This window comes from Trematomus bernacchii, unplaced genomic scaffold, assembly GCF_902827165.1.
Source record: "Trematomus bernacchii unplaced genomic scaffold, fTreBer1.1, whole genome shotgun sequence".
NCBI classification, from domain to species: domain Eukaryota; kingdom Metazoa; phylum Chordata; class Actinopteri; order Perciformes; family Nototheniidae; genus Trematomus; species Trematomus bernacchii.
Genome location: NW_022987710.1, coordinates 2,439,092 through 2,463,609, shown reverse-complemented (window position 1 = coordinate 2,463,609; position 24,518 = coordinate 2,439,092). Strand labels below are relative to the sequence as shown.

General features: G+C 41.7%; 2 protein-coding genes across 2 annotated transcripts in view; both read right to left on the bottom strand.

Annotated features, from left to right (window-relative positions):
- Positions 1-960: 960 nt before the first annotated feature.
- LOC117491112 (intestinal mucin-like protein) lies at positions 961-5,868 on the bottom strand. The gene is made up of 10 exons (XM_034140961.1): positions 5,367-5,868; positions 4,538-4,611; positions 3,772-3,943; positions 3,348-3,595; positions 2,982-3,165; positions 2,603-2,789; positions 2,193-2,371; positions 2,023-2,092; positions 1,789-1,919; positions 961-989 (listed from the first exon to the last, which is right to left on the bottom strand). Exons 1-10 carry the CDS (start codon positions 5,866-5,868, stop codon positions 961-963), a joined length of 1,776 nt encoding a protein of 591 aa, XP_033996852.1.
- Positions 5,869-11,220: 5,352 nt separating this feature from the next.
- The window catches only part of LOC117491111 (mucin-5AC-like), a 22,656-nt gene continuing 9,358 nt past the window's right edge, over positions 11,221-24,518 (bottom strand). Inside the window, exons 12-30 of the mRNA XM_034140960.1 lie at positions 23,532-23,696; positions 23,355-23,449; positions 23,129-23,255; positions 21,664-21,919; positions 21,245-21,297; positions 20,123-20,220; positions 19,848-19,999; positions 19,603-19,741; positions 19,052-19,162; positions 18,788-18,967; positions 18,449-18,688; positions 17,969-18,125; positions 16,500-16,628; positions 16,119-16,269; positions 15,961-16,004; positions 15,430-15,645; positions 13,835-14,482; positions 11,599-11,755; positions 11,221-11,308 (exon numbers count right to left, since the gene is read on the bottom strand). Of these exons, the coding sequence (XP_033996851.1) occupies positions 11,221-11,308; positions 11,599-11,755; positions 13,835-14,482; positions 15,430-15,645; positions 15,961-16,004; positions 16,119-16,269; positions 16,500-16,628; positions 17,969-18,125; positions 18,449-18,688; positions 18,788-18,967; positions 19,052-19,162; positions 19,603-19,741; positions 19,848-19,999; positions 20,123-20,220; positions 21,245-21,297; positions 21,664-21,919; positions 23,129-23,255; positions 23,355-23,449; positions 23,532-23,696 (3,206 nt within the window). The remainder of the gene's footprint in view (positions 11,309-11,598; positions 11,756-13,834; positions 14,483-15,429; positions 15,646-15,960; positions 16,005-16,118; positions 16,270-16,499; positions 16,629-17,968; positions 18,126-18,448; positions 18,689-18,787; positions 18,968-19,051; positions 19,163-19,602; positions 19,742-19,847; positions 20,000-20,122; positions 20,221-21,244; positions 21,298-21,663; positions 21,920-23,128; positions 23,256-23,354; positions 23,450-23,531; positions 23,697-24,518) is intronic.

Here is a 24,518-nt window from a genome sequence, read left to right as displayed (position 1 = left end):
CTACTACTTAGTAGGTCTAAAGATGTTCTTGATGACATATGGCTATAGAAAGATGACACAGTCCTCTATGTTTTAAAGGAAGCCATCTTGTAATCTTTGATGATGATGTATTCTATTCCCATCACATCATATTCACATGTGGGATCTCACCTGATATTCAAGGTTGTTGAAAACACACACATCCGGAATGGGCTCTGTGAAGGAAAAATACCAATTAAATTCAGATGAATTCTGATATAAAAATCCTAGTGAAAATCAACCTGGTTATTGAGTGAAAGGATGGACCAGCATGGCACACTCACTGCAGAAGTGGTTCAAACAGCAGACTCCCACAGTGGTGTGGAGAGTAGAACCCACAGGACAGGACGGCACAACCCCAGGGCACTGCTTCACATCGCACTCTGTTTAAACACAAGCCAATAACATAAGATTCATCTTTACTATATACATTAAAAACATCCTTATCCTAATCAGAACAGGCAAGAAAATACCATGGTTTGGTCATTTTTGGTCCTCCATTACAATTAACATACGTACAATTCTCTAGGTTGTTATCTCACTTTGAACATGGCTTCCTGCAAACACCCTGCCATACATGATCTAGTGAAACCTTAGTTCATCCTGACTCCAGCTCATTTGGAACAACCACTGCATACATTCTGCAAGCATCAGATGTTTTGTTTTTTGGATCTGTCTGACACACATGGTTCCTTCCTGCACAGAGTTCTAGCTGCCTACATTACTCATCTGATAGGCCATCCTTGGGTTCAACTTAAAAGGGACAAACACAACGTGAATACACTTCTTGCTGCTCACTTACCACACTTATCCTCTTGACAGCAGCCAACAGTATTATTGACTTTAACCTGACCCGGCTCCTCACAGCTGACAGGTGGCGGTGCTGGACAGGACACATGAGTGCATGTGACCTTCAGTGTGTCCTCCTCACAAATACACTCTTTACAGTCTTCTGTCCACGTGGAATTGGCCTGAGGACACAATGTTAAGGTAAGTGTGGCAGGAGGCATGGTATTATCAAAGGGTTAAGAAAAAGGGTCTGGCATTGTTGAAAAAACATTTACCTCTGTCCATTTTCCATTTGCCAGTCGACATATTTCTGTTAGGAGGGAAATAGAATGAATAAAGTAATTTACAATAATTTGTGGTTTGGCCAGCCATCCTCAGGCTAGTCAAAACTGAGTGTGTTCAAAATCCTCATATCTTTCCTAATCTTATGTACAAACTTCATATTCCAAATGATGATTAACCATTCAAACTTAACCCATTGCCTACGCAGGTTGCTTTCAGTTTGCATGCTCCGTATTTAAATTGGCTAAGATCTAATATCACAGCTTTACTGTGCTAAATCACTGCTTGTCTACCTTCACTTTAAGTTGAATATGTTGGTTTGCATAAACCAAAATAGGTTAAGCTAAAACCTGTATATGTGTGCAGGGTATTAATTATAAGAACAAGTTGGCAGTTCTGTGATACAGTGGAAAATGAAAGACATTTTTAATACATTTCAGAATACCTTTAGAATGTCAGCGACAGTACGGCAAAGTAATGGTAAAAGACTTTAAGGTGAAAGATAAGGATAAGAAACACAGGTGGTCTCAGATCAGGTGCAAACCTGGCAGAAGGGCCTTAAAGTTAGTTTCCCTTACATCCTAATTGTTCTACAGCACACAAACTGTTACAAAAACAGTCAGATAAAAATACAGTCCATTAATGAATGCGAGATTGCCTTTACTGCTTTTGCCATAGAGAAGTGCCATCTGCCCTTACCACAGGTAGGAACACATTCATCAGAGGCGGAGGAGAGGAGGTTGGTGCCTTTGGGGCAGAAGCAACCCTCCATCTCAACACTAGTCATCTCACTGAACTCATTGACAGTATCGATAAACTTCTGGTTGTACCTGCAGAAACAACAACATATTGTGTGAGAGCCAATGTTGTATGTGAGTCAAAGCATAAATGAATGTTGATGGATTGACGATGAGAGTTGGTGAATGTCTGTACCAGCAATCACAGGTAGGCTCCACCGAAGGGCCACAGTGCTGATACACTTTTGGACTTGGACATGTATATACTATAAGAGACGAAGACAGAATAAACATCATGCTTTTTTAAGTTGAGGTCATTGCTGTGATATTGTTATAGTGCCTGTATAACATCATCTGGTTGCATACCACAGAGTCCTTTGGTGGAATTCCTCCAGTTGATGCATATTCCAGCCAAAGCACAGACTTCAGCGTAAGTTTGTAAGCTGATGCAGCCAACGTTATTAATGTGCATGTGACAAACGTCAAACTCACAGGCCTCCACAAAAGGAAGGTAGTCAACGACCTTGTGGCAAGCTTCAAATACACTGGGGAGTATGAGATTTATAGTCAGAATGGACACAAGTTGAATACATTGACAGAAGAGTCAGTTATCAGTGTTCTTTCATATAAAGACTATACTTACCTACAGTAAGTGAAATAATTAGTAAAATCTCAAAATCATCAGCTGAAATGTATTATTAAAACTAAGCAATGTTAAACTTGATGTTACTGACGATTTGAGTTATAGATGACATGTTTCCCTATTTTCCTCCTACCTGCTCTTGATGATCTCACAGATGCTTGTATTGCAGGTATCGGGCGTAGGAGTTGTTGTTGGTGTGGGAGGAGGTTGTTTACAGCTGCTGTCGTTAGTATGCCACTCATGTGCCATATTAGGACATGAAGAATCAATTTTGCCACTGGGCAACATGCAGTCATCTGTCCGGTTGTTATCACATGTGCCTGGAGAAACCCTCATCATTATCAATCACACTGATGGCAGAATGTGTCGAATAGGTACAATAGATTGCATCTTTTGTAAGTATTAACTTCACAAAATATCCAACCTCTGTAGATATGAAGCATGTCCATCATCGACTGCTTTCCAAAGTCTACATACATTGAGATGCTTTTTATTTAAACTGCAGGACTTACCACACTGTCCCCAGGTGTTGTTGCCAAATTGACTATAGGGCAGGGTGATGCTGAATATGAGCCCTGAGAAGGTGATCTTGGCATGGATTTGAGGGATGGTAAGCACTGTATCAATACCAGTGGTGGTCATACGGAAGTCACCGTTCTGGTATGCAGGACTTACATGCCTGCCATTGACGGAAATCTAAAACAAAAAGCAGAAATTACAATTTGTAAGGGTCAATGCATTTGATAATTATACAAATAAGGATCAAATCAGTTTTGTAAGGTTCACACAATGCGATGAAGGGAACACAAAAGGGTTGAAGCTAAGATAATCACTAGTTTAAATTTAAAGGAAGAAAGTTAATAGTTGCTTTGAATTACCTGATTTTTAAACGTGCCATTTATATCATTTTGCGTTATAAAGATCTTGTAGCTTTTGTAGAAGACTGTGATGGACTTAGGACAGGACAAGCCATCAGCTGCTCCACAGTAGTAGTTGTCAATCATAACACTGAAGTTATATTTGGGCGAGATCTCTTTCACCAGCCAGTAGGAACAGTTGCCTTGAAAACCATAGTAGGTTCCATCGAATGTGACATAATGGGGATCTCCCCACCCGTAGCAGATACCTTCATACAAAACATATATTTCAGTTTTTTTATGACATTTCAAGCAATTGTTGAAACAATATAAGTCAAGAATATAGAGAAAGAAAAGAAGATAAAAGATTGTTTTAGGTAAAATGCTTTTACATGTTCAACCTTAGGATTTTTCAACAAGCAACATTTAAGCAGATCAGACTTACATTGACATTCATAGTGGGAGCAGCATCCATCATCATCCTGCACTTGAATTGCAGCGAAGTTATTTGCACAGACGACAGGCTTTTGAGTAGGGCACGGTCTGTGGCCCATGTGCTCTCTGCCATTTATACACGTTCCATTTGTACAGTTACTCACAATCCAACTTTCACCATTCTGTGAGGATAATTAAAGATTGGTGTTTAAAAATAGAGATGAGTGGTTTTAATGCATTAATAACAATCAAAGGATTTAACACCTGGTTCCATTTATCAGCCGATTAAATGAGTGCTATCAGTGGTCTTCAGCTTTATAAATGCAGGTCAGAAGGGGCCTGCTAAATCAACTAGAAGGCAGTACTGATCATGTTTCAGCACGTTTTTTCAACAAAGGATTGAATAAAAGAAGACAACACGTATAGCAACAGTAGCAATTATGACAGGAGCAGAATCAGTTGCATAGTATATCAGCTAGAAAGCTCCATAAGGGAGGGATGGGACACAAAACAAAGGATGTTGACCTTGTTATTTAAACTAAAATCACATTTTCTTGCTAAACTTAACCAATAGTTGTGCTGACTAAACCTAAATAATTTGTCAGAAAAGTAGGTATAACAATTAATAATGCACATTTCATTATCTGACAGTTTGTGGGTTGAACAATTGCGTAAAAAAAAAAAAACATTTGTATGGAATATAAATCAAGAATTACCTGTTTTGGACCTTGAAGTGTTAAACAAATCTCAAGAGGACATCGCTGTCCTGTGGTTACTATGTGGCAGCTCTCATTGCAGTACCCTGTGTAACAGTAGCCATCATGGTCTGTCTCATTGTATACTATGGAGCCTGAAAATGAGACACAGCAGGTTCGTGAAAAGGAGTCTATCACATATCACATAATGTTATATCCAGAGTTCGGAGGGTTACCCTAAATCTATATTCTCTTAAAATGATTAGTTAAATGTTAAACAAGTTTAATTAATAACCTTATTTAAGTATCACAATATAAAAGTTATGCACCTGATTACTTTCAGTTACTTTTGGATTACCTCAATATGAAATGCAATGCCATCACCATGCAAACACTAAGATGGCTTTTACTTTAGCGTATTATGTAGAAAAACAAAACAATATCAACTTAGAAAAGAAGAAACCAAATTATTCCGTATATAAAATGTGTCCTCTTTAATTAAAGGATAGGCCTACAGAATACTATACAGTAGTTGAATTAAAATCAAACACGGTATTTTTGTTTAATAAATGAGATTTCCACCCACCACATTTAAAAAAAGAAAAAAGAGATTTCGAAAAGAGAGTTTATTGTTCTATAACAATTTAGTATAGGATTGTTTGGTACATGCTAAGTATACAATTTAAGTAGAGAAATGGGTTTCGAACAAATATCTTATGTAGTATAGGCCTTTATTTTATATTTGTGTTTTTTTGTGATATCACACTGGTGTCTTAAATTGATATGACCCATTTTCAAGATAAATCCGTTATTATGAACAGTACTTACCAGCAGGAAACTTTGTACCATTATGAAAACAAAGGCAGTGTTGTGGCGAAGTAATTGGTTGAGTGGTTTCTTCTGTAACTACAATTATCGTAGTGGAAGGAGTTGAGGGTGTTGTAGTTGTTACTGTGGTGGAGGGAGTTGAGGGTGTTGTAGTTGTTACTGTGGTGGAAGGAGTTGAGGGTGTTGTAGTTGTTACTGTGGTGGAGGGAGTTGAGGGTGTTGTAGTTGTTACTGTGGTGGAGGGAGTTGAGGGTGTTGTAGTTGTTACTGTGGTGGAGGGAGTTGAGGGTGTTGTAGTTGTTACTGTGGTGGAGGGAGTTGAGGGTGTTGTAGTTGTTACTGTGGTGGAGGGAGTTGAGGGTGTTGTAGTTGTTACTGTGGTGGAGGGAGTTAAGGGTGTTGTAGTTGTTACTGTGGTGGAGGGAGTTGAGGATGTAGTAGTTGTTACTGTGGTGGAGGAAGTTGAGGGTGTTATAGTTGTTACTGTGGTGGAGGAAGTTGAGGGTGTTATAGTTGTTACTGTGGTGGAAGGCGTTGAGGGTGTAGTAGGCCCTGTAGTGGAAGGTGTTTGACACCCACAGCATTTCAATCTAATCTCATAATCAAAACACTGTTGCTTAGGCCCTTGTTGTTTGTTGTTGCAAATGAAACCGACATCTTTGTTGCAAGTCACAGTTTGTCCCATCTCTGACATAGGAAGACCTGGGTAAAGAATAGATCTACACTGGACTTCTTCAGGAGCTGAGCATATATGATAACCAGCAGAGATTATATTCTGGATTGATTCATCATCTCCACCATTGGGGCCTGATGTGGGCTTGCCAAGGTTGATCCATTGTGACCAACCACATGTCATATCATGTCCACCAGGGCAAGGTGCAGTTGTGATTGGCTGAGTTGTTGTTGTTTCGGTTGTGGTAGAAGGTGTAGTAGTTGTTGTACTCAAATGTGTTGAGGCTGTAACTGTTGTTGATGAAGTTGATGGTGTTGTAGTTGTTACTGTAGTGGAAGGAGTTGAGGGTGTTGTAGTTGTTACTGTGGTTGAAGGAGTTGAGGGTGTTGTAGTTGTTACTGTGGTTGAAGGAGTTGAGGGTGTTGTAGTTGTTACTGTGGTTGAAGGAGTTGAGGGTGTTGTAGTTGGTACTGTAGTGGAAGGAGTTGATGGTGTTGTAGTTGTTACTGTGGTGGAAGGAGTTGAGGGTGTTGTAGTTGTTACTGTGGTTGAAGGAGTTGAGGGTGTCCTAGTTGTTACTGTGGTGGAGGGAGTTGAGGGCTTTGTAGTTGTTACTGTGGTGGAGGGAGTTGAGGGTGTTGTAGTTGTTACTGTGGTGGAAGGCATTGAGGGTGTAGTAGGCCCTGTAGTGGAAGGTGTTTGACACCCACAGCATTGAAATCTAATCTCATAATCAAAACACTGTTGCTGAAGCCCCTGTTGTTTGTTGTTGCAAATGAAACCGACATCTTTGTTGCAAGTCACAGTTTGTCCCATCTCTGACATAGGAAGACCTGGGTAAAGAACAGATCTACACTGGACTTCTTCAGGAGCTGAGCATATATGATAGCCATCAGAGATTATCTTCTGGATTGATTCATCATCTCCACCATTTGGGCCTGTGGTTGGCTCTCCCAGATTGATCCATTCTGACCAACTACATGTCATATCATGTCCACCAGGACAAGGTGCAGTTGTGATTGGCTGAGTTGTTGTTGTTGTTTCAGTTGTGGTAGAAGGTGTAGTGGTGGTTGTACTCAAATGTGTTGAGGCTGTAACTGTTGTTGATGGAGTTGATGGTGTTGCAGTTGGTACTGTGGTGGAAGTAGTTGAGGGTGTTGTAGTTGTTACTGTGGTGGAAGGCATTGAAGGTGTTGTAGTTGTTACTGTGGTGGAAGGCATTGAAGGTGTTGTAGTTGTTACTGTAGTGGAAGGAGTTGAGGGTGTTGTAGTTGTTACTGTGGTGGAAGGAGTTGAGGGTGTTGTAGTTGTTACTGTAGTGGAAGGAGTAGATGGTTTTGCAGTTGTTCCTGTAGTTGAAGTAGTTGAGGGTGTCCTAGTTGTTACTGTGGTGGAAGGAGTTGAGGGTGTTGTAGTTGTTACTGTGGTGGAAGGCGTTGAGGGTGTAGTAGGTCCTGTAGTGGAAGGTGTTTGACAGCCACAGCATTTCAATCTAATCTCATAATCAAAACACTGTTGCGTAAGGCCTTGTTGTTTGTTGTTGCAAATGAAACCGACATCTTTGTTGCAAGTCACAGTTTGTCCCATCTCTGACATAGGAAGACCTGGGTGAAGAACAGATCTACACTGGACTTCTTCAGGAGCTGAGCATATATGATAGCCATCAGAGATTATCTTCTGGATTGATTCATCATCTCCACCATTGGGGCCTGATGTGGGCTTGCCAAGGTTGATCCATTCTGACCAACCACATGTCATATCATGTCCACCAGGGCAAGGTGCAGTTGTGATTGGCTGAGTTGTTGTTGTTTCGGTTGTGGTAGAAGGTGTAGTAGTTGTTGTACTCAAATGTGTTGAGGCTGTAACTGTTGTTGATGGAGTTGATGGTGTTGCAGTTGGTACTGTAGTTGAAGGAGTTGAGGGTGTTGTAGTTGTTACTGTGGTGGAAGGAGTAGATGGTTTTGTAGTTGTTCCTGTAGTTGAAGTAGTTGAGGGTGTTGTAGTTGTTACTGTGGTGGAAGGAGTAGATGGTTTTGTAGTTGTTCCTGTAGTTGAAGGAGTTGAAGGTGTCCTAGTTGTTACTGTGGTGGAGGGAGTTGAGGGTGTTGTAGTTGTTACTGTGGTGGAAGGAGTTGAGGGTGTCCTAGTTGTTACTGTGGTGGAAGGAGTTGAGGGTGTTGTAGTTGTTACTGTGGTGGAAGGCATTGAGGGTGTAGTAGGTCCTGTAGTGGAAGGTGTTTGACACCCACAGCATTGAAATCTAATCTCATAATCAAAACACTGTTGCTGAAGCCCCTGTTGTTTGTTGTTGCAAATTAAACCAACATCTTTGTTGCAAGTCACAGTTTGTCCCATCTCTGACATAGGAAGACCTGGGTAAAGAACAGATCTGCACTGGACTTCTTCAGGAGCTGAGCATATATGATAACCATCAGAGATTATCTTCTGGATTGATTCATCATCTCCACCATTTGGGCCTGTGGTTGGCTCTCCCAGATTGATCCATTCTGACCAACTACATGTCATATCATGTCCACCAGGACAAGGTGCAGTTGTAGTTGGCTGAGATGTTGTTGTTTCAGTTGTGGTAGAAGGTGTAGTGGTGGTTGTAGTTGAAGGTGTCAAGGTTGGAACTGTAGTGGAAGGCGTTGAGGGTGTAGTAGGCCCTGTAGTGGAAGGTGTTTGACACCCACAGCATTGAAATCTAATCTCATAATCAAAACACTGTTGCTTAGGCCCTTGTTGTTTGTTGTTGTTGTTGCAAATTAAACCGACATCTTTGTTGCAAGTCACAGTTTGTCCCATCTCTGACATAGGAAGACCTGGGTAAAGAACAGATCTACACTGGACTTCTTCAGGAGCTGAGCATATATGATAGCCATCAGAGATTATCTTCTGGATTGATTCATCATCTCCACCATTTGGGCCTGTGGTTGGCTCTCCCAGATTGATCCATTCTGACCAACTACATGTCATATCATGTCCACCAGGACAAGGTGCAGTTGTAGTTGGCTGAGATGTTGTTGTTGTTTCAGTTGTGGTAGAAGGTGTAATGGTGGTTGTAGTTGAAGGTGTCAAGGTTGGAACTGTAGTGGAAGGCGTTGAGGGTGTAGTAGGTCCTGTAGTAGAACGGGTTTGACACCCACAGCATTGAAATCTAATCTCATAATCAAAACACTGTTGCTGAAGCCCCTGTTGTTTGTTGTTGCAAATTAAACCAACATCTTTGTTGCAAGTCACAGTTTGTCCCATCTCTGACATAGGAAGACCTGGGTAAAGAACAGATCTGCACTGGACTTCTTCAGGAGCTGAGCATATATGATAACCATCAGAGATTATCTTCTGGATTGATTCATCATCTCCACCATTTGGGCCTGTGGTTGGCTCTCTCAGATTGATCCATTCTGACCAACTACATGTCATATCATGTCCACCAGGACAAGGTGCAGTTGTAGTTGGCTGAGATGTTGTTGTTTCAGTTGTGGTAGAAGGTGTAGTGGTGGTTGTAGTTGAAGGTGTCAAGGTTGGAACTGTAGTGGAAGGCGTTGAGGGTGTAGTAGGCCCTGTAGTGGAAGGTGTTTGACACCCACAGCATTGAAATCTAATCTCATAATCAAAACACTGTTGCTTAGGCCCTTGTTGTTTGTTGTTGCAAATGAAACCGACATCTTTGTTGCAAGTCACAGTTTGTCCCATCTCTGACATAGGAAGACCTGGGTAAAGAACAGATCTACACTGGACTTCTTCAGGAGCTGAGCATATATGATAGCCATCAGAGATTATCTTCTGGATTGATTCATCATCTCCACCATTTGGGCCTGTGGTTGGCTCTCCCAGATTGATCCATTCTGACCAACTACATGTCATATCATGTCCACCAGGACAAGGTGCAGTTGTGATTGGCTGAGTTGTTGTTGTTGTTTCAGTTGTGGTAGAAGGTGTAGTGGTGGTTGTAGTTGAAGGTGTCAAGGTTGGAACTGTAGTGGAAGGCGTTGAGGGTGTAGTAGGCCCTGTAGTGGAAGGTGTTTGACACCCACAGCATTGAAATCTAATCTCATAATCAAAACACTGTTGCTTAGGCCCTTGTTGTTTGTTGTTGCAAATTAAACCGACATCTTTGTTGCAAGTCACAGTTTGTCCCATCTCTGACATAGGAAGACCTGGGTAAAGAACAGATCTACACTGGACTTCTTCAGGAGCTGAGCATATATGATAACCATCAGAGATTATCTTCTGGATTGATTCATCATCTCCACCATTTAAGCCTGTGGTTGGCTCTCCCAGATTGATCCATTCTGACCAACTACATGTCATATCATGTCCACCAGGACAAGGTGCAGTTGTAGTTGGCTGAGATGTTGTTGTTGTTTCAGTTGTGGTAGAAGGTGTAGTGGTGGTTGTAGTTGAAGGTGTCAAGGTTGGAACTGTAGTGGAAGGCGTTGAGGGTGTAGTAGGCCCTGTAGTGGAAGGTGTTTGACACCCACAGCATTGAAATCTAATCTCATAATCAAAACACTGTTGCTTAGGCCCTTGTTGTTTGTTGTTGCAAATGAAACCGACATCTTTGTTGCAAGTCACAGTTTGTCCCATCTCTGACATAGGAAGACCTGGGTAAAGAACAGATCTACACTGGACTTCTTCAGGAGCTGAGCATATATGATAGCCATCAGAGATTATCTTCTGGATTGATTCATCATCTCCACCATTTGGGCCTGTGGTTGGCTCTCCCAGATTGATCCATTCTGACCAACTACATGTCATATCATGTCCACCAGGACAAGGTGCAGTTGTAGTTGGCTGAGATGTTGTTGTTGTTTCAGTTGTGGTAGAAGGTGTAATGGTGGTTGTAGTTGAAGGTGTCAAGGTTGGAACTGTAGTGGAAGGCGTTGAGGGTGTAGTAGGCCCTGTAGTGGAAGGTGTTTGACACCCACAGCATTGAAATCTAATCTCATAATCAAAACACTGTTGCTGAAGCCCCTGTTGTTTGTTGTTGCAAATTAAACCGACATCTTTGTTGCAAGTCACAGTTTGTCCCATCTCTGACATAGGAAGACCTGGGTAAAGAACAGATCTACACTGGACTTCTTCAGGAGCTGAGCATATATGATAACCATCAGATATTATCTTCTGGATTGATTCATCATCTCCACCATTTGGGCCTGTGGTTGGCTCTCCCAGATTGATCCATTCTGACCAACCACATGTCATATCATGTCCACCAGGACAAGGTGCAGTTGTAGTTGGCTGAGATGTTGTTGTTGTGTCAGTTGTGGTAGAAGGTGTAATGGTGGTTGTAGTTGAAGGTGTCAAGGTTGGAACTGTAGTGGAAGGCGTTGAGGGTGTAGTAGGTCCTGTAGTAGAACGGGTTTGACACCCACAGCATTGAAATCTAATCTCATAATCAAAACACTGTTGCTGAAGCCCCTGTTGTTTGTTGTTGCAAATTAAACCAACATCTTTGTTGCAAGTCACAGTTTGTCCCATCTCTGACATAGGAAGACCTGGGTAAAGAACAGATCTGCACTGGACTTCTTCAGGAGCTGAGCATATATGATAACCATCAGAGATTATCTTCTGGATTGATTCATCATCTCCACCATTTGGGCCTGTGGTTGGCTCTCCCAGATTGATCCATTCTGACCAACTACATGTCATATCATGTCCACCAGGACAAGGTGCAGTTGTAGTTGGCTGAGATGTTGTTGTTGTTTCAGTTGTGGTAGAAGGTGTAATGGTGGTTGTAGTTGAAGGTGTCAAGGTTGGAACTGTAGTGGAAGGCGTTGAGGGTGTAGTAGGTCCTGTAGTAGAACGGGTTTGACACCCACAGCATTGAAATCTAATCTCATAATCAAAACACTGTTGCTGAAGCCCCTGTTGTTTGTTGTTGCAAATTAAACCGACATCTTTGTTGCAAGTCACAGTTTGTCCCATCTCTGACATAGGAAGACCTGGGTAAAGAACAGATCTACACTGGACTTCTTCAGGAGCTGAGCATATATGATAACCATCAGAGATTATCTTCTGGATTGATTCATCATCTCCACCATTTGGGCCTGTGGTTGGCTCTCCCAGATTGATCCATTCTGACCAACTACATGTCATATCATGTCCACCAGGACAAGGTGCAGTTGTAGTTGGCTGAGATGTTGTTGTTGTTGTTTCAGTTGTGGTAGAAGGTGTAGTGGTGGTTGTAGTTGAAGGTGTCAAGGTTGGAACTGTAGTGGAAGGCGTTGAGGGTGTAGTAGGCCCTGTAGTGGAAGGTGTTTGACACCCACAGCATTGAAATCTAATCTCATAATCAAAACACTGTTGCTTAGGCCCTTGTTGTTTGTTGTTGCAAATGAAACCGACATCTTTGTTGCAAGTCACAGTTTGTCCCATCTCTGACATAGGAAGACCTGGGTAAAGAACAGATCTACACTGGACTTCTTCAGGAGCTGAGCATATATGATAGCCATCAGAGATTATCTTCTGGATTGATTCATCATCTCCACCATTTGGGCCTGTGGTTGGCTCTCCCAGATTGATCCATTCTGACCAACTACATGTCATATCATGTCCACCAGGACAAGGTGCAGTTGTAGTTGGCTGAGATGTTGTTGTTGTTTCAGTTGTGGTAGAAGGTGTAATGGTGGTTGTAGTTGAAGGTGTCAAGGTTGGAACTGTAGTGGAAGGCGTTGAGGGTGTAGTAGGCCCTGTAGTGGAAGGTGTTTGACACCCACAGCATTGAAATCTAATCTCATAATCAAAACACTGTTGCTGAAGCCCCTGTTGTTTGTTGTTGCAAATTAAACCGACATCTTTGTTGCAAGTCACAGTTTGTCCCATCTCTGACATAGGAAGACCTGGGTAAAGAACAGATCTACACTGGACTTCTTCAGGAGCTGAGCATATATGATAACCATCAGATATTATCTTCTGGATTGATTCATCATCTCCACCATTTGGGCCTGTGGTTGGCTCTCCCAGATTGATCCATTCTGACCAACCACATGTCATATCATGTCCACCAGGACAAGGTGCAGTTGTAGTTGGCTGAGATGTTGTTGTTTCAGTTGTGGTAGAAGGTGTAGTGGTGGTTGTAGTTGAAGGTGTCAAGGTTGGAACTGTAGTGGAAGGCGTTGAGGGTGTAGTAGGTCCTGTAGTAGAACGGGTTTGACACGGACAGCATTGAAATCTAATCTCATAATCAAAACACTGTTGCTGAAGCCCCTGTTGTTTGTTGTTGCAAATTAAACCGACATCTTTGTTGCAAGTCAGAGTTTGTCCCATCTCTGACATAGGAAGACCTGGGTAAAGAACAGATCTACACTGGACTTCTTCAGGAGCTGAGCATATATGATAGCCATCAGAGATTATCTTCTGGATTGATTCATCATCTCCACCATTTGGGCCTGTGGTTGGCTCTCCCAGATTGATCCATTCTGACCAACTACATGTCATATCATGTCCACCAGGACAAGGTGCAGTTGTAGTTGGCTGAGATGTTGTTGTTTCAGTTGTGGTAGAAGGTGTAGTGGTGGTTGTAGTTGAAGGTGTCAAGGTTGGAACTGTAGTGGAAGGCGTTGAGGGTGTAGTAGGCCCTGTAGTGGAAGGTGTTTGACACCCACAGCATTGAAATCTAATCTCATAATCAAAACACTGTTGCTGAAGCCCCTGTTGTTTGTTGTTGCAAATTAAACCGACATCTTTGTTGCAAGTCACAGTTTGTCCCATCTCTGACATAGGAAGACCTGGGTAAAGAACAGATCTACACTGGACTTCTTCAGGAGCTGAGCATATATGATAGCCATCAGAGATTATTTTCTGGATTGATTCATCATCTCCACCATTTGGGCCTGTGGTTGGCTCTCCCAGATTGATCCATTCTGACCAACCACATGTCATATCATGTCCACCAGGACAAGGTGCAGTTGTAGTTGGCTGAGATGTTGTTGTTTCAGTTGTGGTAGAAGGTGTAGTAGTTGTTGGACTCAAAGGTGTTGAGGCTGTAACTGTTGTTGATGGAGTTGATGGTGTTGCAGTTGGTACTGTAGTAGAGGGTGTTGTAGTTGGTACTTTAGTGGAAGTAGTTGAGGGTGTTGTAGTTGTTACTGTGGTGGAAGGAGTTGAGAGAGTTGTAGTTGGTACTTTAGTGGAAGTAGTTGAGGGTGTTGTAGTTGTTACTGTTGTGGAAGGAGTTGAGGGTGTTGTAGTTGGTACTTTAGTTGAAGTAGTTGAGGGTGTTGTAGTTGTTACTGCGGTGGAAGGAGTTGAGGGTGTTGTAGTTGGTACTTTAGTTGAAGTAGTTGAGGGTGTTGTAGTTGTTACTGTAGTGGAAGGAGTTGAGGGTGTCGTAGTTGTTACTGTGGTGGAGGGAGTTGAGGGTGTTGTAGTTGGTACTTTAGTTGAAGTAGTTGAGGGTGTTGTAGTTGTTACTGTAGTGGAAGGAGTTGAGGGTGTTGTAGTTGTTACTGCGGTGGAAGGAGTTGAGGGTGTTGTAGTTGGTACTTTAGTTGAAGTAGTTGAGGGTGTTGTAGTTGTTACTGTAGTGGAAGGAGTTGAGGGTGTCGTAGTTGTTACTGTGGTGGAGGGAGTTGAGGGTGTTGTTGTTTCAGTTGTGGTTGAAGGCTTGGTGGTTGTAGTGGTAGGTGTTTTTTGTGATGTCGGTGTGAAAGTAATAGTAGTTTGTGGTGTTGTGCTGCATTGAACTGTTCTGCAACATTTTACCCTTATTTCATAATTGAGACATATGGGAGGATACTGTAAATTGTTCTTGCACAGGAGTCCTTGTTTATTACATGTCACGTGTTGGTAAAGGGGAGCTGTTGGATATTCCGCAGCACGACATTCCACTGCCACTGGATCCTCGCAGATGTTAAATCCTTTCTGAATGATGTGTTTGATGGTTTCATTGTCTCCACCCCCATTACCATCTTCAGGGTAGTCAGAACTTATCCATTTTGACCATTGGCATAACGTTTCCTGACAAGGTGTTTCTGTAACATGTTTGGTTGTAGTTATTATATGGGGCTTTGTGGTTGAGATTGAAGGTGTCATAGAAGGAGTAGGCTTTGTTGGGCATGCACTATAGTCACAACACAGAACTCTGACTTGGTAGTTGAAGCACAAAGCCAGTGGTCCCGACTGGTCTTCATTTCTGCATGTGAGCCCCTTAGCCAGATCACATTGTACCACTTGTCCAACACTGTCAATGGAGACATTTGGGAATTTCTCAGCTCTGCATTGGATCTCGCTTGGCTTGGCACATATCTTGTGCCCTGCCTCTCTAATCTTGTCATAAGTTTCACTGTCTCCTCCTGGAGTTCCAAGAGTTGGGAAGCTAGTATCATACCATGGGGACCATTCACAGGGATTGCATGGGACTGTAACTATATGGGACATACATCAAAGTGGGCAGGTTATTTAGTATATCTTACACGATACAGCTGAATATGACTTCAGTTTTGGAAAAAAAGGATGTTGCGCATACCTGGTGTGGTTGTAAAAACAAAGGTGGTTGAAGACTGGCTTGCTGTAGATGTGCTTACAGTTGTTGTTGGTGTTGGTACTGGGCATAAATATGACCCCTTGTCAATGGTACCATTTGTCCCACACACTGCTATGAAGCAGTTACCATGCCCATCTGTTGTGTTATAGATGGTATTGCCAGGGTAATATGTTTTATTCAAATATGTGCAAGTACAGGCTGTAAAAAGATAATATGTTTTGTTAACATAGTTACTTTTACATTACATTACATGTCACTTGTTAGACGCCAATCCAAAGCGACTTACATACATTCAGTACTGTGGGCAATCCCCACAGGAGCAATTTGGGGTGAAGTGTCTTGCCCAGGGACACAACAACATGCTAACTGCAGTGGGACTCGAACTTGCTATCCCCTGATTCAAAATTCAGCGCACTAAGTTCAGCGCACTATCCCACTGAGCCACAGCCTCCCAGTTACTTGACATATTTATATATTTTTACAACCCTCAATCTCTCCAAACTTTTAGCATACCTTGGGCATCGTAAAAGCATTGGATGGTCGTTGAACTGCAGTTACTACAAGAAAAAAAACAGAAAATATTACTGACAATAATATTGTTTTCATTTAATTTGAACCTGCAACAAACCCATACATCCTTGACTGGGACATGTATTATATGCAAGACTTACCATGTAAGACAGTTTTCGGTTGTTGGCACTTTGTCAGTATTATTATAGTATCTCCCCTCTTTATCGCGGCAGCCACATGGTTCTTTTGAAACGCATGTCATAGTATCTTCATCAAAGTATGGCTGAGCAGGAGGACATTTTGGATAGCAACCTAATTAAAAACAAACAAATGGTCATGTTGGAATATTTGCCGATTCATGGGTACAACCAGATTAAGTGTTTTTTTGATACTTTAACCTGGCATTGTGGTTGAACGACAACTTTTAAATAAAGAACTTTTGAGAAATCCAGCCAATTTAAAGGGACAATGCGTTCAATCAGAGATCTTCAATCTTGAATGTGTTTTTGGGGTTATGTCAAGTTATAAAAAGCTTAACTTACCTTCAAGAGGAGGAATCTGTGGAGAGCAGCTGCCTGATGGATTCCTGCAGGTTTTCATACAAGGAGATCCGCATGGCATGTAGTGCCATTCACATTCTCCAGGGGGATTGTAGTAATCACAGAAGAGAGCTGGAAAATAAAATTACACTTAGTATAGATATTCCAGACTGGACTTCTCAGAGAGAGTACTGATGATATTAAAAGTATGGCTGTACTATTTAAATACTGGCTACGAATAAGTAGAAACATAGAATGATCAATACGTCAATTGAACGTCTTAAGTTAATGCTGAGTAGTTGTGTAAATATGCAAAGATAATATTGGTCTCCGAAGTTTTCTCTCATCAAGTCCGACCAGTGATCAGAAGTTCAGCCTAATGTCATTGGTCCCAAGCTGGCTGGCGATGTGGTATCCAGCTGATGATCTGGTTATCTCTAGGAAACGCCTTGTCTGATTAGAAAAGAAGCCATATATCCCACTATGGATCTAGAATTAAGTTGATTAGACAACTTTATCCATAACCAACCAGAGTTTAAAATATAGAATGCAAAACTAATCAGAAGACTTATTAAACATATAAACGTTGTTTATTAATATATAGTTATTTTTGGTGTTGTGTTACAACAGTGCAATCAATCCACCCTGCCAGGTTATATTTATACTCATGTTCCTTGAGGCACAGGCCAAGAAGGTAGGGTCCAGCCATCTTTTACTTAAGCCTAGTAAGTAACCCATAACCCAATCTTAATTACAACTCTTTGAAAGGCCTTGTTTTCAATCTTTCAAAACCAATCTGGAAAATACTGCAGATATTATAATTTGTTCGTAGTATTTTTTGAATGATCAAGGATATACCTAAAATAATACAGTAACTTGTTTCTTGTAAGTAAGTGTTTTCAGACAGGCATCTGGCAGCAGTTTACTTCAAAAACCTTATATCCAAGTGTCTTGCATAGAAGCCCCCATCAGGACTTTGCTGGATGACACTCGGTCAAATTTGTCGTATTCGTATACCGTATTTGTATACCTGAGACAAATGTAAAATCTGTAATTTTGGGCTTTATAACCAAACTTTTAGTCAAGAGGATCAAACTGACTCTACTTGATAAGGGATTTGCTCTTTGCTTACTGCAAGGTAGGGGGCAGAGACTTGCGGTGAAGACTGCTAGTTCACATGGTTACCACCCCTGCTAGCCTGTGCCTCATATTTGATGCTGCTTAAATAATAAAGAAGTTATCTATTATTTGAAAATATATCATGAAGGTGTTTGATGAATATCTTGTTATTTTTCCAGTGATATAAAGTTTTTAGCCCTCACTGACAAAGGTTATAATATCCAGCAAACCCTTTTTTACCTGAGTGATCTTGATAGGTATGTATTTATCTAAAATAACTTTGCTTGTTACCTTATGCAACCCTGATTTATTTTGTCTATTGCCTTAAATGATTGTTCATCTTAGATACTCACGACAGATCTTTGGAGTTCTCCATGGTATACAGATTCCAGCTTGATTACAGGATTCAGCATAAGCAGCCACAGCAGTGCAAAAACACTCACAGTCTCCACCCGTGTCACAAGCACAGGAGTCAAACACACATGCATCATAGTATGGAGTTGGATCCACCTACAAAAAAATAATATTATTATACAATAATGGAAGAAAAATGCTATTCTTTTCCAAGTATATTTCTGCACTCCTTTTTTTGTAATGGTATTTTTACAGTGTGGCATTGCTACTTTAACATGAGTAAAGGATCTGGATAAATCTTCCAACAGTCGGTCATTGAATGATCCTGATAAAGGTGTAAACATGTCCATGTTTGAAGACACTTTATATAGCATAATCAGTAGGTTATGTGCTGTCTTCCTAACAGGGACAACCTTTGGGCCAGCAGGCTGAAAAGGAAAGCTCATGAATAGTCTAACATGGTCTCATCAACAACCTACAGTGGAGTGGCAGGCGGAGAAGACGTCACTCTGTATAAGGCTGCACTGTTTCTGCGACCAGGCCTGTCGGTATGGGTTGGTTGTGCAGGGGCTGCTAATGCTCTGAGCGTCGGGGCAACTGGGTAAATCCTTCCAGCTGTTTCCAAACACCAGTGGGTTGACCACCACAGCATTGCCCCTTGTTGTGAAGTCATTATTTGCATTGCCGTCATAATTGCCACACAGGCCACACACGCGACCCTGAAAAGGTAGAGGTCCTTATGTCATGGCTGTCGGCTTAAATATCCAAATTAATCAATTTTTGTGACAACAAGACCAAAAACATGTATCCGGCGGTACCTTATATTTTGAGCTTAGCTGGATGAACAAGCTGGTCTTTCTGTCCCACATGAGAATGAGTCCATTGTTGGCTTCAACTACTAGATAGATGCCCATAGTGCTGTAACGGAATGGAACTGAATGTTCATCTCCACTTGAAAGCAGCTGGTAGCGTCCCTCTGTTAGAATCACTTCTGCATTCTATAGAAAAGGACAGATTTGTATTGTTGATATAGATACATTACAGAGAGACAGACACAGATGGATGGATATTTGATTGTTTACCCCTAGGAAGATCCTGATTGTCTTGGAGCAGGTGGTTCCTGTGGTTCCACAAGGAAGATTCTCAGAGATAACTCTAAAGGTTCCATTACTCTGTGCACTGCCACAGTAGTCCTGAGGAAGGCACACACACGCACACACAGAAAAAAGTCATCAATATGAGTGGCCCTGCTCGACTCCCGTTCTCTCCTTTGTCAGGGATATGTTCTTTGAACGAACTGACAGGGACAGTTAAGGAAGCAGGGAGGTCACAGTGGTTTGAAATAACTCTACAAGCCTACAGCAACACATTCAAAGAATGGTGGTTCCTCAAAAAGCACTCCTGATTCACATCACTGACCCGTCCTAATAATAATTTAATGTGAATTTAAGATGTTGGAGTGTTTATCTGTCGGTCTTGTCTCGTGAAATGAAGCAAGCCCATTCAACATTAAGGCATATATCTTTGGTTTTCTGCAGCTTACCAAAACCTTTTGTGGGATAGGGTTAGTTATAACATATTTACCACAAGTGCATTAATCTGTTCTATCTCTTGTTTGTGAGTGAATTTATACCTGAGTGAGAATGTATTCACAGCTGCCATCAAAGGTGAAGCGTTTCTGATCAAAGGTCATGTAGTGTCCTGCTCCGTAGACAGAGCAGGTCCCATCACACGCCTCTGTAGTGCACTGCCACTTCCTGTCTTTACAAATGCTGTAAAGAGAGAGATTGGACTTCTCATTGTACGTGTCACTCAAAGATGAAGGTGTAACCAAAAAACTCAAGTAAAAGCCGTTCCCTCCACTTGGGATTCACCTACCAGGTGTTGCAGTCCACCTTGGTGCTCTCTCCAGGCTGGTAGGAGATGCCGTTGTGAACACAGGAGCAGGCGTCTGGCTTGATGCAGCCTCCTTTATCATCAGACACCATCCCAGATGGACACATACACCCGGACACGCACCCAGTGGACACCTGCAGAAGTTGTCAAACTTACAGTTGTATATTTTACTTTGATTATCCAAATATTTGATCCATATAAACCAGTAATGTATTTGCAGATAAATGTTCCTCTATGTTGGGAAAAAGGTGACTCACACAGGCCATGTCTAATGTGTTGCAGCTCTTCTCACACTCAGTTCCTTTAGCAGCTGGACCAGCAGAGCAGTTGAAAAACTCCATAGGAAGAGCACAGGCTGCTAAGAAAAGACATATCTGAAATGACTATACTTCATTCTAAAATGAATCTTGGTTTCTTTCTTTCTATTACTACTGTTGCCCTGATTTTATGCAACATCTTGCATAAACTTGTTTTTCTGACAACCAAGATAACCTTGATTAATGGTGCCTTGTTGATGGACTATTTTTGTTATCAAGATATAATATAAAATGTATTATTTTACATGTAAACAAGCCCCATCACTCTAACACACAGCCAGAGTATCTCATGTCCCTGTAGGGGCTCCGTATATCGTCACCCTAACTGCAGTTATATGATTACCATCAGCTATGGCCTCCAGTATAGAAAGTACAGCAGATGGGACGTAGCGTTTTATTCTTTTGTCTAAGCGGCAAATCGCTCTGTTTTAGTATTTGTGATGCAAACTGTCCACTTGTACATATTTTCCCTAGACTTTTTGTCATTTTGCCTGTATGTTGTCTTGATCTGAAGAACACATCTAAAGTTCAGGCTGTATCTTGTGTGTTGAAACGCTGTACACAAACATAACGGTAACAGTGATAGTGGTTCTAGAGGCAGTTGTGTGTGGTCACAGTGACTGTGTGCAGCTTCCCACATTATTTCTCGGTCACATTAAACAAATGAGCTTTATAGGTGTTGGTAGGTCTTTTTGATCAGAGCTAAGCAAGCTTTTCCCTGCTGTCTTTTACCTGACCCAACACATACATGAGATCATTACCCCCTAAACAGCTCAGTCTCAGAGAGTGTTAGTGATCAGTATATTCTTTGAAATTGTCATAAACCGGGTTAGTATTTTCAAATATAAAACAAGTGAAAATGATGACCTATGTTGGCAGACAGCAACTTTCCAAGGCTCTAAATCTGAAAGGGATATCAAATGCTTGAAACCTGTCACAGCTGGATGAAGTCCTATTCTCTCTTAGATGCTTAAAAACAACTGCTCTGCCATTTCACTTCAAAAGCTACCATCAGGAAGTAAGGCAACACTCCCTTTCAGGTGTTTCTATTGTGTTACTTACATGGCTGTACAATCATCTCCCCAATGCAGCCCAGTTTACCGTCCTTACAGGAGCTAGAGGAGGAATATAACAACTCATGAATATACATACACTTATATAACACTGCAGTGCACACTTTAAACATTTGTGAAATTCTCCCTTTTTCCAGATATGTCAGAGATAAACATTAATTTGTTCCTCTCAAGCCCGAAAGAAAGGAGAGAAGATCCAGAGCTGGCACAAAGGAACTACAGCCATAATGTTTAGGACCAGTTGGCATACAATACCTGTTCCCGTATAATTCACAATTATTTGAAGTGCAAACATATCAGTTTGTTTGCAGATGCATTAAGGGATAATATGGGGAATCATTTCATCCTACCAAATCCCATACACATGCCTGGAATAACAATATCCAAAATAACAAAAGCTTTACGTACCACATGACCCCTTGCTTGTTAACGACCTCTCCAGGAGGCACCACTGAGCCTTCGTCATAACAGGGACAAGCCGTAGATGGAACACACTTCCCGGTGTCATCCAGGTAGGTTCCCTGTGCACAGACACAGCCGTCAATGGGGGGGAAGGACGCGTGGCAGCTGAGGTCCGTGGAGCCGAGGCAGCGGCAGGTGTGGCTGCTGGTCGTGATGCTGTCCGAGTACACCATGCTGCTGGGGCACGAGCTGGCATATTTCCCTGAGGAGGACACAGCAGAGTCAGTGCCGGCCACGTGAAGACGTTTAAAAGGCCAGTGTTTTTTAGCCCGTTGTGCTACAATGTCACAGCAAGATCTCGTTGTAGTTTTGCTGCAGGGCTTTAGGTTGTTGGATGTGTTTTCCTGCTAATGGTTTTGGTTAAGGGTCCAAGCAACAACAGAGTTACAACCCCCTTTTGCTGGTTATTAGTGGATTATTAACATAGTTAGTTACATCATTAAAGTGAGCTGATGCTGAGGTCAGAGGAAGTGCAGAGAGGCGCTGATTAGATAATACAGTTAAGTCTTTGTTAATCACTCCTAAAGACGTCATGAGATAATGACCTTTTAATATCTGGGACATATACAAGTATGGCATTCAGAGAGAAAACATGTGACGTTCGTGTGGTTGGCTGCATGATACAATGAGGGTGCGTCATTTTAGAATCCTATAAATGCTGGGGGAAACTTGTATTCCATGGGGCATTTCCGCGATTGGTTGCTGTTGAAGCAAGGTGATGTACCTCTTTATTGTTTGTTGTTGCGCAACTGAATAATAATTCATCTCAACCATATCTGTATTTGTGTTTTATTGATCTCTCTCTCTCTGTGTTAACATTTAAAGTTGGTGAGACATTAATTGCACTAACAGCGTCTACTGCGACGTTACCTAAATGATGGCAGAACTGACAGAGGTGTTTATGGAGATTTCTCGGGAACTGTTCACATTTTATTTTCAGGTAACCAGTCTTTAAACACTGATAGAGCCCATACTGTGTTCCTGTCTTGCTCTTCTGCTGATTTCTCTCTCGTCCAGCACTATGTCTTTCAACTCCATACCTTCTTCTGTGTTTGGTTCCTGTTCTTGTTCTATTCATTTTTTCACTGGGGGAATTTAAAGTTTCTTGTTCTCCACAAATATATAAAATATTACTCTGTGTTTTCTGATGGAGAAAAACTAATGTTTGTATTGGCCACAGCTGAGGTTAAATTGACCAGACTTCTTTCTGCTGATTAATATAAATGCAAATGGTCTCTTGATCAAAGCATCCTTAGCAATAATCTGCTGTTATCAAAAAAGAGCAGACTGCTCTACAATACAATATTAAAAGCAGTAAGATCACTTGTATTGTCATCATGCTCTCAGATTCAATGCTTCCATACTGATGCAACACGTGGGTTTGACTCTGCTCCAGTTACTCAGTGCTCACCACAGATGGTGTTCCTCCAGCCGCTGAGGTGGATCCCTGCAGCTGCACAGGCATGGACATAGGCGGAGACTGTAGCACACATGCAGTCCTCACTGTTCTCAGAGTTACAGCTGTCATACATGCAGTTCTGGGAGGAGACGGAACGGAAAAGGCAGGGCAGTGTGAGGTCATGTGACAGGCCTGGAGACTGGTCTAGTAACAGTCCACAGGAAACAGTGAGACTCACCTCTTTGTAAGAGTCAGGGCTGATCTCTGAGTGACAGGAGGCAAACACTCCCTCAGGCTCACTCAGCATTGAGCACCAGTGCTGGGCGTATCTCTCTGTCGGTGACAAAACAGGACCAACATCAGACATTCTGAAGAACCCAAAGTGTCAGCAAAGAGTGGAAAGAGTCAGACAAACCATTTTCCAGACTAAGACTGCAAGGGTTCTCAAAGCTGCTCTTAACATCGCGGCAACCAGCATGTGTCTTCCAACTGTTGACAAAACCAGCTGCTGTGGCATCTGGAACCCCACTGAGCTTCAGGAAGTCATCCGCCTGGTTGCTGTTGAAGTTGCCACACAGACCTGCAGGCAGGAACAACATGATCAGGACCCCCACAGGGCACTCTACTATGTCTATCCAGCTTTCCTGTTCTTTCAAACTGAAACAGACTGATACGTGATACATACAAATGCCATGTCCCACACTAGAACAACACTTGTGCCACTTGAATAAGCAAATATTGACTAACTTTGACTAACTAAAATAAATCAGTTCAATGTGCTCCTAAGTGCATAATTCATTCATTCTTTCATACATATTAAACTTTGAAAACAGCAGTACATGGAATATTAAAATGGTTGGTTCAAATGCTATTTATTTGAACAATATATGCTATAAGCTATATGCTATACGCTATATGCTATACGATATATGCTATATATATTTAGGCAATATAATATAATAAGGATTCACTCTGACTTTCTTTGTTATCCAGGTGATCAGCCAAGCCAGGTGGCACCTATCAATCTAAATAGAGTTCAAGAATGCCTTAAGACATACAAACTTTGACGACCTCTAACTTTATTAAGGTTGAACACCTTTTTAGTTATTATTTTACTCAGCCCCAAACAACTCCAAAACAAATGACCTAAAGACAGACAGGACTCACTCTGGATGGCATTAACTTGGCCTCCAACGAAACCGTAAGGAATCTCAGCATTATATTTGATCAGGATTTGTCCTTTAACGCCCACATAAAATGAATCTCAAGGATCGCCTTCTTTCATCTGGGTACCCTTGCTAAAATCATCCTGCCTCAAAACGATGCAGAAAAACTATTCCCTGCATTTGTTACTTAAAGGCTGGATTATTGTAAGTCATTATTATCAGGCTGTACCCAAAAT

Excerpts from the sequence above, each read along its gene's own strand:
- LOC117491112 (XM_034140961.1), bottom strand. The coding sequence starts at position 5,868 with ATGCTGTGGGTGTCAAACACCTTCCACTACAGGGCCTACTACACCCTC. Across the intron at positions 4,612-5,366 it reads CTCCTTCCACTACGATAATT|GCTCCATAGTATACAATGAG; the intron begins GTAGTTACAGAA and ends TCTCATTTTCAG. Across the intron at positions 2,093-2,192 it reads TTCCACCAAAGGACTCTGTG|TATATACATGTCCAAGTCCA; the intron begins GTATGCAACCAG and ends CGTCTCTTATAG.